Below are 11,026 nucleotides of genomic sequence, written 5' to 3'. Positions count from 1 at the left end.
TTTTTTTTTTTTTTTTTTTTGTACCGGGGATTGAACTCTGGTCCTTGTGCTTGCAAGGCAGGCCACCGAACCGCTTAGCTAAATCCCTGGCTTCTTTTTAATTTTTTATTGTGAGACAGATTCGTACTCACTAAGTTGCCCAGGCTAGGCCTGAACTTGGAAACCTTCCTCAGCTTCCCAGGGTACTATTTTTACAGATGTGCATAACCATGCCTGGTTCTTTGTGCAATTCTTTTGGCATGGAAACATTTCAGTGTTATGTTAAAGGGTTTATCCTTTATCAGGAGTATGTGAGTGAACATTTCTTATACAGTGGTGTGTTGGTTCACAAATTTAATTCTTTTCACGATTTGGGTCACAGCATTGAAGTCGATTGCAACCAGAGTTCTGGAATGAATTCTGGGACCAGAATTATGGAAAGAGTTAAGTTTGTGAACCAAGGTATCGATGTATCAAATTCAGAAAATTATGATTGTTATGATACTGTCATGATTGTTATGACTGTTATGATACTATTGATTTAACGTATGACCCATATATAAATTTTGCTGTCTAAAATGCTGCTTTTTTTATCACCCAGGATTTAATCAAAGATGGTGCTTTTCATTTAGTTGTCATGTCTTTTAATTTCCTTTAATCTGGAATAGCTCCTCAGTCTGCCTTTTCTTATATTGACATTTTTTAAGAATACAGACTACATAAGTAGGAATGGTGGAAAACACCTATAATCCTAGCTAGTTAGGAGGCCGAGGCAGAAGGATAGGAAGTTGAGGGATAGTCTGGACACCTCAGTGAGACCCTGCGTCAAAGTAATATATCTAGATGGTAGAGCATTTGCCCAGCATCCACAGATACCTGCGTTCAGTCCTCAGTACTGAAAGGAAAAAGTCTAGGCCATTTGTTTTATAGAATGGCTCTCAGTTCATTTGTCTAAACTAGTTGCTGTGAGTGAGCTCTGCCAAGAAAATATTCTAGATACATTATTTTTCCACGATACCAGATTTTATTAGATAACAAATTAGCTACCTAAATCTAGTTCAACAGGTTTATCTTCTGAATTAGCCTAGATTTTACTTGATAGCCATAAGCCAGGTTCTTTTATTACCATCTTACTAACATCTAACACTCAAGTCACACATTACATAATACTATGAGGTGTGATCAGATTATAAGATGAATATTTTACAACTGCAGTAAAGACATTGCCATTATTCTGATAAAATACACCACCTTGCTTCAAATACACTTACCCCATCCTTTTTGCCACTTTCTGAAGCAGTTCTGGAAGTCTTCTTTTATGAGTGTCTTTAGAGGTGGAATGAAAAATACAGTGAATGCTGCTGCCAAGTGCCATCCAACAGAGAAGGAGGCTAGTCAAACACATCGTGTGTTCTCATTCTCCTTCTTTACCTGGCCTAGCACCATGCAACTGCTGGCTCTTCCCCAAATTGAAAATGACCTTGAAGGGTAAATATTTGGAATCAATTCAGGACATCGAGGGAGCTACAAAGGTGCAACTAAAGACTGGCGAAAGAGAACTTCCAGAACTGGCTTTGATAGATCAAGTGTGGATTTGCCCTTGACTGAAGCAGATTAAGTTTACAGGTGATCATTTTTATAAGCATGATTAAATGCCTTCATCAGTTTTTGCCTTATGAGTGTGCTGTGCAGCTGGGGTGTTCTTTTTCATGAGTTTGCATGTCTAACACCTGGTGGTTTTCTGTTTGCACAGACAACTGGGTCCTTCTGTCTAAGCATTTACACTCAAAATGAAGCCAATTGTTGCTTTATAAAGTAGGCCAGGCATAGCCTGAAAGTTGTTCCATATATATGGAGTAATTCACAGAGGGCACAGCCCACAGTACACACCAGTGTTTCTCAAGGTATGGACTGTGATTGGTGCTGATCCACGCAGGGTTGTTACCAGTGGTGAGGAGGCTACCCCAGAAATAGATCTTACTTGTGACAGTGAAGATCTGTATCAATATTGAAAAGTTTTTATGCCTGCTGACATTGATGATGAAACTTTGGAGCATACGCTATCTTCTGATTTCATTTTTCTAATAATTTACTTATATTTTCTAAACTATCAGTTTTTAGTGAATTGAACTTTTAAGAACGGGGGCCCTGAAACATAGCAACACTGGTCTAGAATGAGATGCTGGAGGCTCAGGACCGTGCTTTACTCTCTTCTGAATCCCTTATAGCTTGACCAGGGCTGCAGAAATGTTTGTTGTGGGGTAACCTGAAATGTCCCATTCCATTTGTAGAAATGCCATGCTTATAATGGGTCCAAATCTATTTCTCTAACTTACTGTTGCCTTCAGACACATCACATCACATTGCATGTCTAGTCAGGTGGTAGCTTTTCAGAGATTTAATGATTGGAACCGTGATTTAAACCTCTGGTTTAGGTGAAAGGAGCTCATTTTTAAAATTCATTTATAATGATTAGGATTAGGTTCTACTGAAAATGATAACATTCTGATTGTGAAAAATACTTCTATGGATATAAACAAAACTATTGTGCTTCTAGTTGTATGAAAGTACACCACATATAGTTTTGTATACCATGTAATAATGAGAATAAATGACACTTATTTTCTGTACTACCTTTTGAATCATTTTAGAGTGTACTTTTTGTACAGTATAAAAAGTGTCCCATAAAATGTGATGCAGGCAGTAGCTTTGTGAGCTTGTGTCTCCATGTCTCTCAATGTCATCCAGAAGCCACAGTGAGCTGGGGATTTAGCTCAGTGGTTTTGCCACCTGCCTCGAAAGCACAAGGACCCGAGTTGGATTTCCAGTACCAAGAAGCCACAGAGATGCCACAGCTGCAGTGGCTGACCCATCCATTTAGGTTTGAAGTTCTCACATCGATGTTCACACAATGATGAAACTGGCTAATGACAGTTCTCATGCCCATGTCAGTTAGTGACCCATGATGGGTACCTAGAAAACATTGAAATATATGAAACATATAAAACATTGTCAAAAGAAATTTAAGATCTAAATGAATGAACAAAAAATGTCCTATCTCTCCTGTCAGGCTGCCATAGCAAACTCCACAGATTGGATGTCTTAAACAGATTCGTTTCTCACTGCTCTGAAGGCTGAGAAGCCTGAGGTGAAGGTGCCTGCTGATTGAGTCTGTGGTGAGGGCCCCTTCCTGGTTTGCAGGACACCTCTTGCTGTGTCTCATGTCAGAGTGGGAGATCTTTCTGCATCTCCTGTTCCTGGGCACTAATCCGGTGCAGGGGGCTCTAACCTTAGGACCTACTCCCTTCCCAGAGGCCCTGCCTCCAAACACCATCCCTTTGGGAATTAGGCCTCAATAGATAAGTTTTGGGAGGACAAGAACATTGAGTCCATAGCACATGCCACAAAAGTGTTCATAGATGGAATTGTTAACCTCATCAAGATGGCGGTACTCCCAGATTAACCAACAGATTCAGTGCAGTTCCTGTCAGTCTCAGCTGGTCACTTGGTAGAAATTGATAAGCTGATTCTGAGGTTCGTATGGAATTACAAGGGACCCCAACAGCCAAAGTAATCTTGACAAAGAACAAAGAGGGATCTTATGGGGATGCACGAAGGCTGTGAACTAAGAGCCTGTGTACTGAGTCCTCTCCCACTTAGCCCAAGAGGGATTTATTACGTAATTGTGGGAGAAAGTACCAAGGATCCCCGTAATGGAATTGTGTTGTTTTCACAGGTTCTCTGTCAGTGGAGATGCCAGGAAGGTCTCAGATAGCATACGTGAATGGCAATGTGACACTCTCCTGCCAAATCCCTGGCTGCCCCAGCCTGGACACCAGGATTATGGGTGTTACCTGGTATCGGAAGGATCTGGTGTCTGAAGCAGAAATCAAGGTGTTTGAGCTTTATGGAGATCAGCAAAAGGCATTCCGACGTGGGGCCATGGTGTCTGCACAGAAGCTGAAGAGGGGTGACGCCTCCCTCCAGCTGCCTGGGGTCGGGCTGGGGGATGCAGGCGAATACCGGTGTGAGCTGACGGTCACCCCTCAGAAGGCAAAAGGATGGGTCTTGTTGGAAGTTCTCGGTAAATACCTGAGGGCAGTGCCCTGCAGTTGCCATGGTGCTGGTTCTTGGGTGGGGATGCATTTGGGTTGGTGTGTGGGTCTAACCCAGATGTGGGCTCCCTTCCTGGGCTTCGATAAACACTTTGATGAAAACCTTGAGCCAGTTATGAGTCACTCTGAACTTGGGTGCTCTACTAAAGAGTATCATAGGTAAGATTTTAGACAAATGCAGATGAAATGCTGAGCATAATGGTCAGTTCCTGTAAATGCCCAGTAAATGATAGTGTTAGCAGTTATACAATTCACCTTTTGTATGAGCAGTCGATGTTACTGAGGAAGTAACAGGTTACTGGTAAAGGAGAGAGGTGCTGGGTTCTGACTGGGCTCACCTGAATCCTGTTTTAGCTTTGCTTCTTCTAACCTGTAAGTGGCCTGTTGTTTAATATCTTTAAAACTGAATTTTCCCATGTACAAAATGGGCTCATAACTCCTACCTGCTTCATAATAAGATATGAGTAAAAGAAGTTATGGTGGTGCATGCCTTTTAATCCCAGTTACCTGGGAGATTGAGGCTGGAGAATCAAATTTGAGGGCAACCTGGGCAACTTAGAGAGATTCTCTTTCAAAATAAAGCAAAAGTATAAACAATAAGCACAGATGTACAAGATAAACCAAACAAGTTGCTGAGTATTAGCTCACTGATAAAGGTGAAAATATCCAGCTGTTTGCCTATTGCAGTGTAGGTAGGTTCTCATCTAGGCTTCAAACAAAAAGCTCTTTGAGCTTCTCTTTCCTCTGTTATAAAAGAATTTGGTATGTGAGTGAGCTTCGTGGTTTATTAGTGTGCTATGGCTACCATAGCAAAGCAGCACTGACAGGGTGGTTAACCACAGCTGTTTATTTCCTTACAATTCTGGAGACTAGAAGTCTGAGATCAAAGTGTCAGCAGGGTTGATTTCTTGTTTCCTCTCTTCTTGACCTTCTGTTGGTTTTTCCTCATGATCTTTTCTGTCTGTCCTTCCTGAGTCTCTTTTCTTGAAAAGACACACCAGTTACAATAGATTAGGACCCACCTTGATAATCTCCTTTTAATTTTATTAGCTCTTTAAGAATTTATCTTCAACTGTTCACATTCAGTGATACCAGGAACTCTGGGGAGGACATATGAATTTTAGGGAGACAGAGTTCATATCAAAAGAGCAGCATTTTGAAACCTTCTTAATTATATGTAGAACTTTGATCATTTTGTACATGTTAATATAGGAGTGTGGAGGTATAGCAGTTAGAAAAATTCATTGATTCTGCAGATTACAGAAAGCCTGAAATAACAGTGTCTTAAAAAAAATGAATAGTGTGAACACTGAATAGTTTTCTCTGGCATGGAAAACTTAAAGTGTAAATAAGGTTCAAATTTATAATTGATAATGTGAAATAGGAATAAAAGGGCTAAAGGAATAGGGGAAGTGGGGCGGATAGGGGAAAGAGAAGGGAAAAGAAAAAATATGAGAAAAGGACAAAATGGAAACGAAGTCTTTGTAAATAGGGAAGGGTGGTAGGGGTGAAGGGAGGACAGGGGAATGGGGAAAAAATAAGAACCAAGATGCATCAGGTAAAGATTCAAGATCCCAATGATGAATGTAACTGTACTGTATACCTAAAAAGTACCAATAAATTTAATGAAAGAAAAGTGACTAGACTTACAAGATAGTCTAACAGGTTCTCATTTACTCCTAGCACTGTGCAGCATTTATCCTATCACTAACAGCTTGCCTTAGTATGATGCATTTGATTTAATTAATAAACCAGTATTGATAGGTTACTGTTAAAGTCCATAATTTATTCAGATTTCCTTTGTTTTTACCTAATATCCTTTTTCTGTTCCAAGATTCCATCTAGAATACCACATACTTATTTTTCCCAGTACTGGGGATTGAACTCAGGACCTTGAGCTTGCAAGACAGGAGTGGTGCCACTGAGCTAAATCCCCTAGAATACCACATACTTTTAATTAGCATGCCTCTTTTTGGCTGTGACAGTTTCTAGACTTTCCTTGTTTTTGATGTCCTTGACAATTTTGGGAAGTACTGGTCAAGTTTTTATAGGATGCCATTCTCTTTGTGGATTTGATTGCTGCTCTTATAATGTGACTAGGGCTTTGGGTTTTGGAGGGTGAGCACAGAGCTAAAGGATGTTTGCATTGCATCATGTCAAATCACATAATCTATGATGGCTGATGTTGACTTTGATCACCTCGGTGCAGTAGTTTTTGTCTGGCTCTTTCACTGTTAAGTTACTCTTCCTCACTGCTTCTTTGCTGTGCTCTTTAAGAGGAAGTCACTATGTATGGCCCCCTCTTATGGAGTTATGCTCCTTTCCCTTTGGAATGGAGTATGTCCATGATTCATTTGTACTTTTTCATAGGAGATTTTTGTTTTGTTTTTGTTTTTGTTTTTGTTTTTTGAGACAGGGTCTCACTGTGTAGTTCAGGCCAAACTTGAACTCATGTAGCTCAGGCTAGCCTCAAACTCTCAGTGATCTTCCTGCCTCATCCTCCTGAGTGCTGGGATCACAGGTGTTCGCCAACACACCTGGTTTGTTTTTGTTTTTGTTTTCCGCCATTGATTTATTTTTTTAGTCATTTAATTTTGGTTTTATTGAGGTCTGTGACCCGAATGAATTAACTTTTGTAAAAAGTGTAGGATCTCGTTGTAAATTCCATGTGCATTTGTTGCATATGATTATTGTGCAGCTGTTCCAGTACCATTCCATGTAAAGACTATTCCTTCTCCTCTAATTACCTTTCTTCATCAAAGATGAATTGAATATATTTATGTTGTTCTATTTCTGGCTTTCTGTTCTGTTCTTTTGATCTGTTTGTCATAGTTGCCAGGAGATGCTTTAACCATTTTTATTACATTTAAATGACTGGACCCAAGTTCCTATCGCTACACCCACCTGCAATAGGAATTTAATGTGCATTTAACTTGGATGTGTCACATGCAGCTAAGAATGCTCAGGAGAAGAAGTCTTTGCAACAACAGAAGGCTTTCTGTGTATTCTGACCAGTATCTGGCATACAATAGTTGAAGTAACTCTTTCCAAAATTATCATGAGAATTAAGGTCACAGCATGGCAACGTCACACTGGCAGTGGAACCTGCTTAGACTAGCTTTTGGGGTGGGGGGGCTTATGCTTGTGAGGCAGGCAGTGGCATCACTGAGCTAAATTGCCTGCCCAAGGCTGCCTAACTTAAGCAGAGTCCCATTCAATTCATTCACTGTTCCTGAAGTCTTTCCCTGAGTCAAACATCGGGCTGGGCATCAGCTAGTTTCTACCCACTCTTTAAGAATTCCCAGTCAGCTAAGGCAACTCAGCAGATCTTCAGTTTATTGCTGGGCATGGTTTTAGCATCACCTGTCTCCAAATCTCTATCTTTGAAAGAGCAGATGCCTATGTTTTCTTTCTTGCCTGGTTACAGTAGAAGTGATGCTGATGTGTAGGTGTGGCAGAAGCTAGTTACCATGAGGCAAGGGGAGAAAAAATTAGTTGGTTTGGAGCCAAACTCTATGACTTCTCTTCCTTGGCAGCTAAACTAGCCATCACATTGAAAAAACCCATAGTGAAAAGTAATGGCACACACCTTGTGTGTCAGTCAAGTGGGTTCTCCCCAGAATCCATAAGCATAACATGGGTGAAGTGGACCCAGAAGGCTCCCCAGAGCCAAAGGATTTCCAAGGACAACGTTACTGGTCCCACCGTTAAGAATGAGGATGGTGTATTTAGCATCACCAGCTACTTGAAACTCAATGCCTGTCTGGAAGACAATGGGACCATCTACCAGTGTGTGGTGGAGTACCCATCTTTGAGCATCTCCCAGAAGGTGAACTTCACACTGCCTGTGATAGGTAAGTTTCTTCTTGCCCATTTCCTCCACTCTTCACCTCTAGGCATATAATTGAACTGTTCAGTTCCTGGACAGTCTCGAGTCTTTGCTAGTGTTTAATGGGGGTAAAGACTAAGCTTGAGCTAAGGAAACAAGCTGTGGTCTGACTCAGCTCAGCCCCAGAGGAGCAGTCTTAGTTCAGTCCCTGTGCCAGGCAGATGGCATGGTAGCTAGAAAGGGGTGGTAGTCATCAGGTGGAAACAGGGCTACTTGTTGGTTCATGGCAGCTTCAGGTTTCTGGATAGTTCTTGTAGCTTGGAGTGGGAAGCTTGTCAGCTTCTAAGGAAAGAAACAGGGTCTTGCCTTTGTCCCCTGATGGTAAGGATCTGTCAGGGCAAAGGATTAGCACCCCTTTTAGTCAGGCCCCACATAAACTGCTGTCTGGTAGAGGCCAAATTACCTTAATAGGCTTTGTCCCAAGACAGAGGACACAGTAGGGGTGATCCTATAGATGCTCACAGCTCTCTGCGGATATACCCAATTCTTAGAGAACAGATTTCTTGTAAAATCTTCCTCTTCCTGGGTTTTTTTTGGCTCATATGTTGGTTACCCATGTCTCTGGTGTTGGGTAGGGAGGACTCTGTTGGTTAAATGAATATTTCTGAGACAGCTGGGAGGCCTGGGGAATGTGAATGGGCTAAGTCAGATGGACCTTGGGTGATCCTAAAAGGAGAAGTGAATTGTCCTTGAAACAAAGGCTGGGCTGTGTGTTGCACTGGACAGTAAGCGCACAACAGCACAGCTGTGGTAATGTCCAGCAGACGCATGAGCTACTTCAGACCCATGATTTGTTCACATCTATGAATGTTCATAATGTAAGGTCCATTTGTATATGTGAAAGTTTACAACGTGAATGTTCATAAATTGGAGACTTACTGTACTCAGATGTGGGAGATGTGTATAATTAGGAATGGTGATGCCAAGATCTGGGTGCCGAGTTGGTTGTTGGATCTCTTGACAGGAACATGACATAAAGTGAACAGGTGCTAGCAGCAATTGTGTAATGCACCTTAGGCCCTTGCTAAAGGTTTCTTCTTACTGTTCTTCTGTCTCTCTGCAGAAGCTGAGAGGATTCATCTCTCTTTGGTTGATAAAAGATTCATTTGGTATTTTGCACTGATTTTTTAAATTTTGTTTTTGGTACTGACAACTTGGAAATGTGCTTGTAAGGAAGACGGTGGAACCACTCAGCAAAATCTAATCCCCGTTTTTAAAATTAGGAAAAGGTAAGGGGCTCTGAAAGAAAGTGTTATCCTTTGTTTTGGACATGGCTCTAAGACCTCAGGATCATGGTCAATGGATAAGGTCAGGGAGTTCTGAGGGTTGGTAGTGGTGTGTTGTGAGTATGGGGTTGGTTCTTTCTGATGTGTTGGGAAAGAACTTTGCCATGGGATCACCATATCTTGGTTTATGACTCGGGAGAGGCAGTGTGGACTTCCTCTGTCTCCACACTATACAAGTGTCTGTGTTGATTGAACCTAATCATATGAACTTAGACCTGGGCTTTGAACTATGTGTAGCTGCATTGTTCTCACACACAGAGAAACCGCCGCTGAGAGAAGAGAATTCACTCCCATCATTGCTCATGTTTACTTCATACTTCAGTGGAATAACTCACTACCAGCATTCACTGCCTTAGCCAAGATTCTTCTAACCTTAGTTTATGTTTCTATACTAAATCCTTGATTGTGGCCCAAATAGCAAGTGACACAACATTAGCTTTACAGACCCAAGAGACCCAGATGAATGTGTTGGTTAAAATGGTTCTAGATGATACATTTCTTCCTAGTTATTTATGGGCCTGGCAAGGCGAAATCTGTACAATGGAAAATTAAGTTTGTTAAGAAAAAACCTGCTCAACTCACATTGGTCAACTGATTCATGGAAATTACTCTCCTGGTTGGAGCTAAGCCAATGAGAAAACAAGATGTAAAGTGGTTTTTGCATGTTTCTTGTGATATTTGTGATTGTTTTCATATATCTTTTCTTTCTCTGATTCTCATATGCAGGTGCTGTTATGCAACATCCAGCGATGAAGGTACAGAAGAAACCACGGTCCTGAATACTTCGGTAGTTTACACATATGACTCCAATCCTTCATGTGTGTCTACATCCACATCTGTTGCCCCATAGCTTTGCAGTGCCCCCCAGTCCTGAGTGGTACATTGACCTTGAGCTCAAACATGTGCCTTGTTCCATCAAGAAAGTGACTCCAGGCCAGTTCCCAGTTTAGCCCATGAGAGGCCTCTCATGGCTTCCTTTGCTGTCTTTGGTGCCTCTGACATGAGAGAAGGATGAATCCAGGCTGGTCAGCTGGAGGATGTGCAGTACAGGAAGCAGGGCCACACCATCCTAGGTGAAGTGACAGCCATTCATCTCTCCTTAGGCAAGTGTAGCTGTGGTCAGCAGAGCTGACAGAGCCAACTGTAAAGACAAAAGAAATATGTCAGTCTTGACCTAGTCATGAAGTGGTTAATGAATATGCTGTTTAATTCCAAGCTACAGTTTGACAAGATACAAAAATACCACAATAAAGAAGGCAGCCGATGCAGGTGTTATCTCTGAGATGAAGGTGTTATCTCTGCCCGACACAAGCCATGCTCTCTCAGAGAAGATACAACACAGAGCACAGGATGGGATGTTCCCAACATCGAGATAACAACTGCAAAGTACAGCATCTTGTCAACCCCAAGTCATCTGATAATGTCCATATATCTGCCTTGACTACTGTATGGACTTAAGAGTCCCGCTTCTATCCCTCTCCACTGCACTGCCCCTGAATTCATTCTTCTGCCCTAGAATTAATCCTTCAATTTTAGAGAGCACAAACTTGCATGTCAGATATTGAGCAGGTTGGGAGTTATAATACTTCCCTTTTGGATTATTTTGCTTATTTGGATTACTTGGTGGCCTATATCAGTGGCACATGCTATAATCTAGCACTTGGGGGGCTGAGGCAAGATTTATCACTGAGTTCAAGGCCAGCCTCAACTACTACGAGTAAGACTCTGTCTCAAAACAAGCAAGCAGTCAAACACCC

The 11,026-nt window shown here is 41.6% G+C and overlaps 1 protein-coding gene across 1 annotated transcript in view; it reads left to right on the top strand.

The window, feature by feature from the left end:
• The window catches only part of LOC104856042 (natural cytotoxicity triggering receptor 3 ligand 1-like), a 12,253-nt gene extending 2,180 nt beyond the window's left edge, over positions 1-10,073 (top strand). The window contains exons 3-6 of the mRNA XM_033763915.1: positions 3,716-4,063; positions 7,631-7,948; positions 9,047-9,212; positions 9,996-10,073. Coding sequence (XP_033619806.1) covers positions 3,716-4,063; positions 7,631-7,948; positions 9,047-9,114 — 734 coding nt within the window. The 3' untranslated portion in view covers positions 9,115-9,212; positions 9,996-10,073. The remainder of the gene's footprint in view (positions 1-3,715; positions 4,064-7,630; positions 7,949-9,046; positions 9,213-9,995) is intronic.
• Positions 10,074-11,026: the final 953 nt, after the last annotated feature.

Source organism: Fukomys damarensis, unplaced genomic scaffold, assembly GCF_012274545.1.
Source record: "Fukomys damarensis isolate Sample0158 unplaced genomic scaffold, DMR_v1.0_HiC HiC_scaffold_16, whole genome shotgun sequence".
NCBI lineage: Eukaryota > Metazoa > Chordata > Mammalia > Rodentia > Bathyergidae > Fukomys > Fukomys damarensis.
Note: the sequence above shows the minus strand (reverse complement) of the source record. Positions and strands in the feature narration are given on the sequence as shown.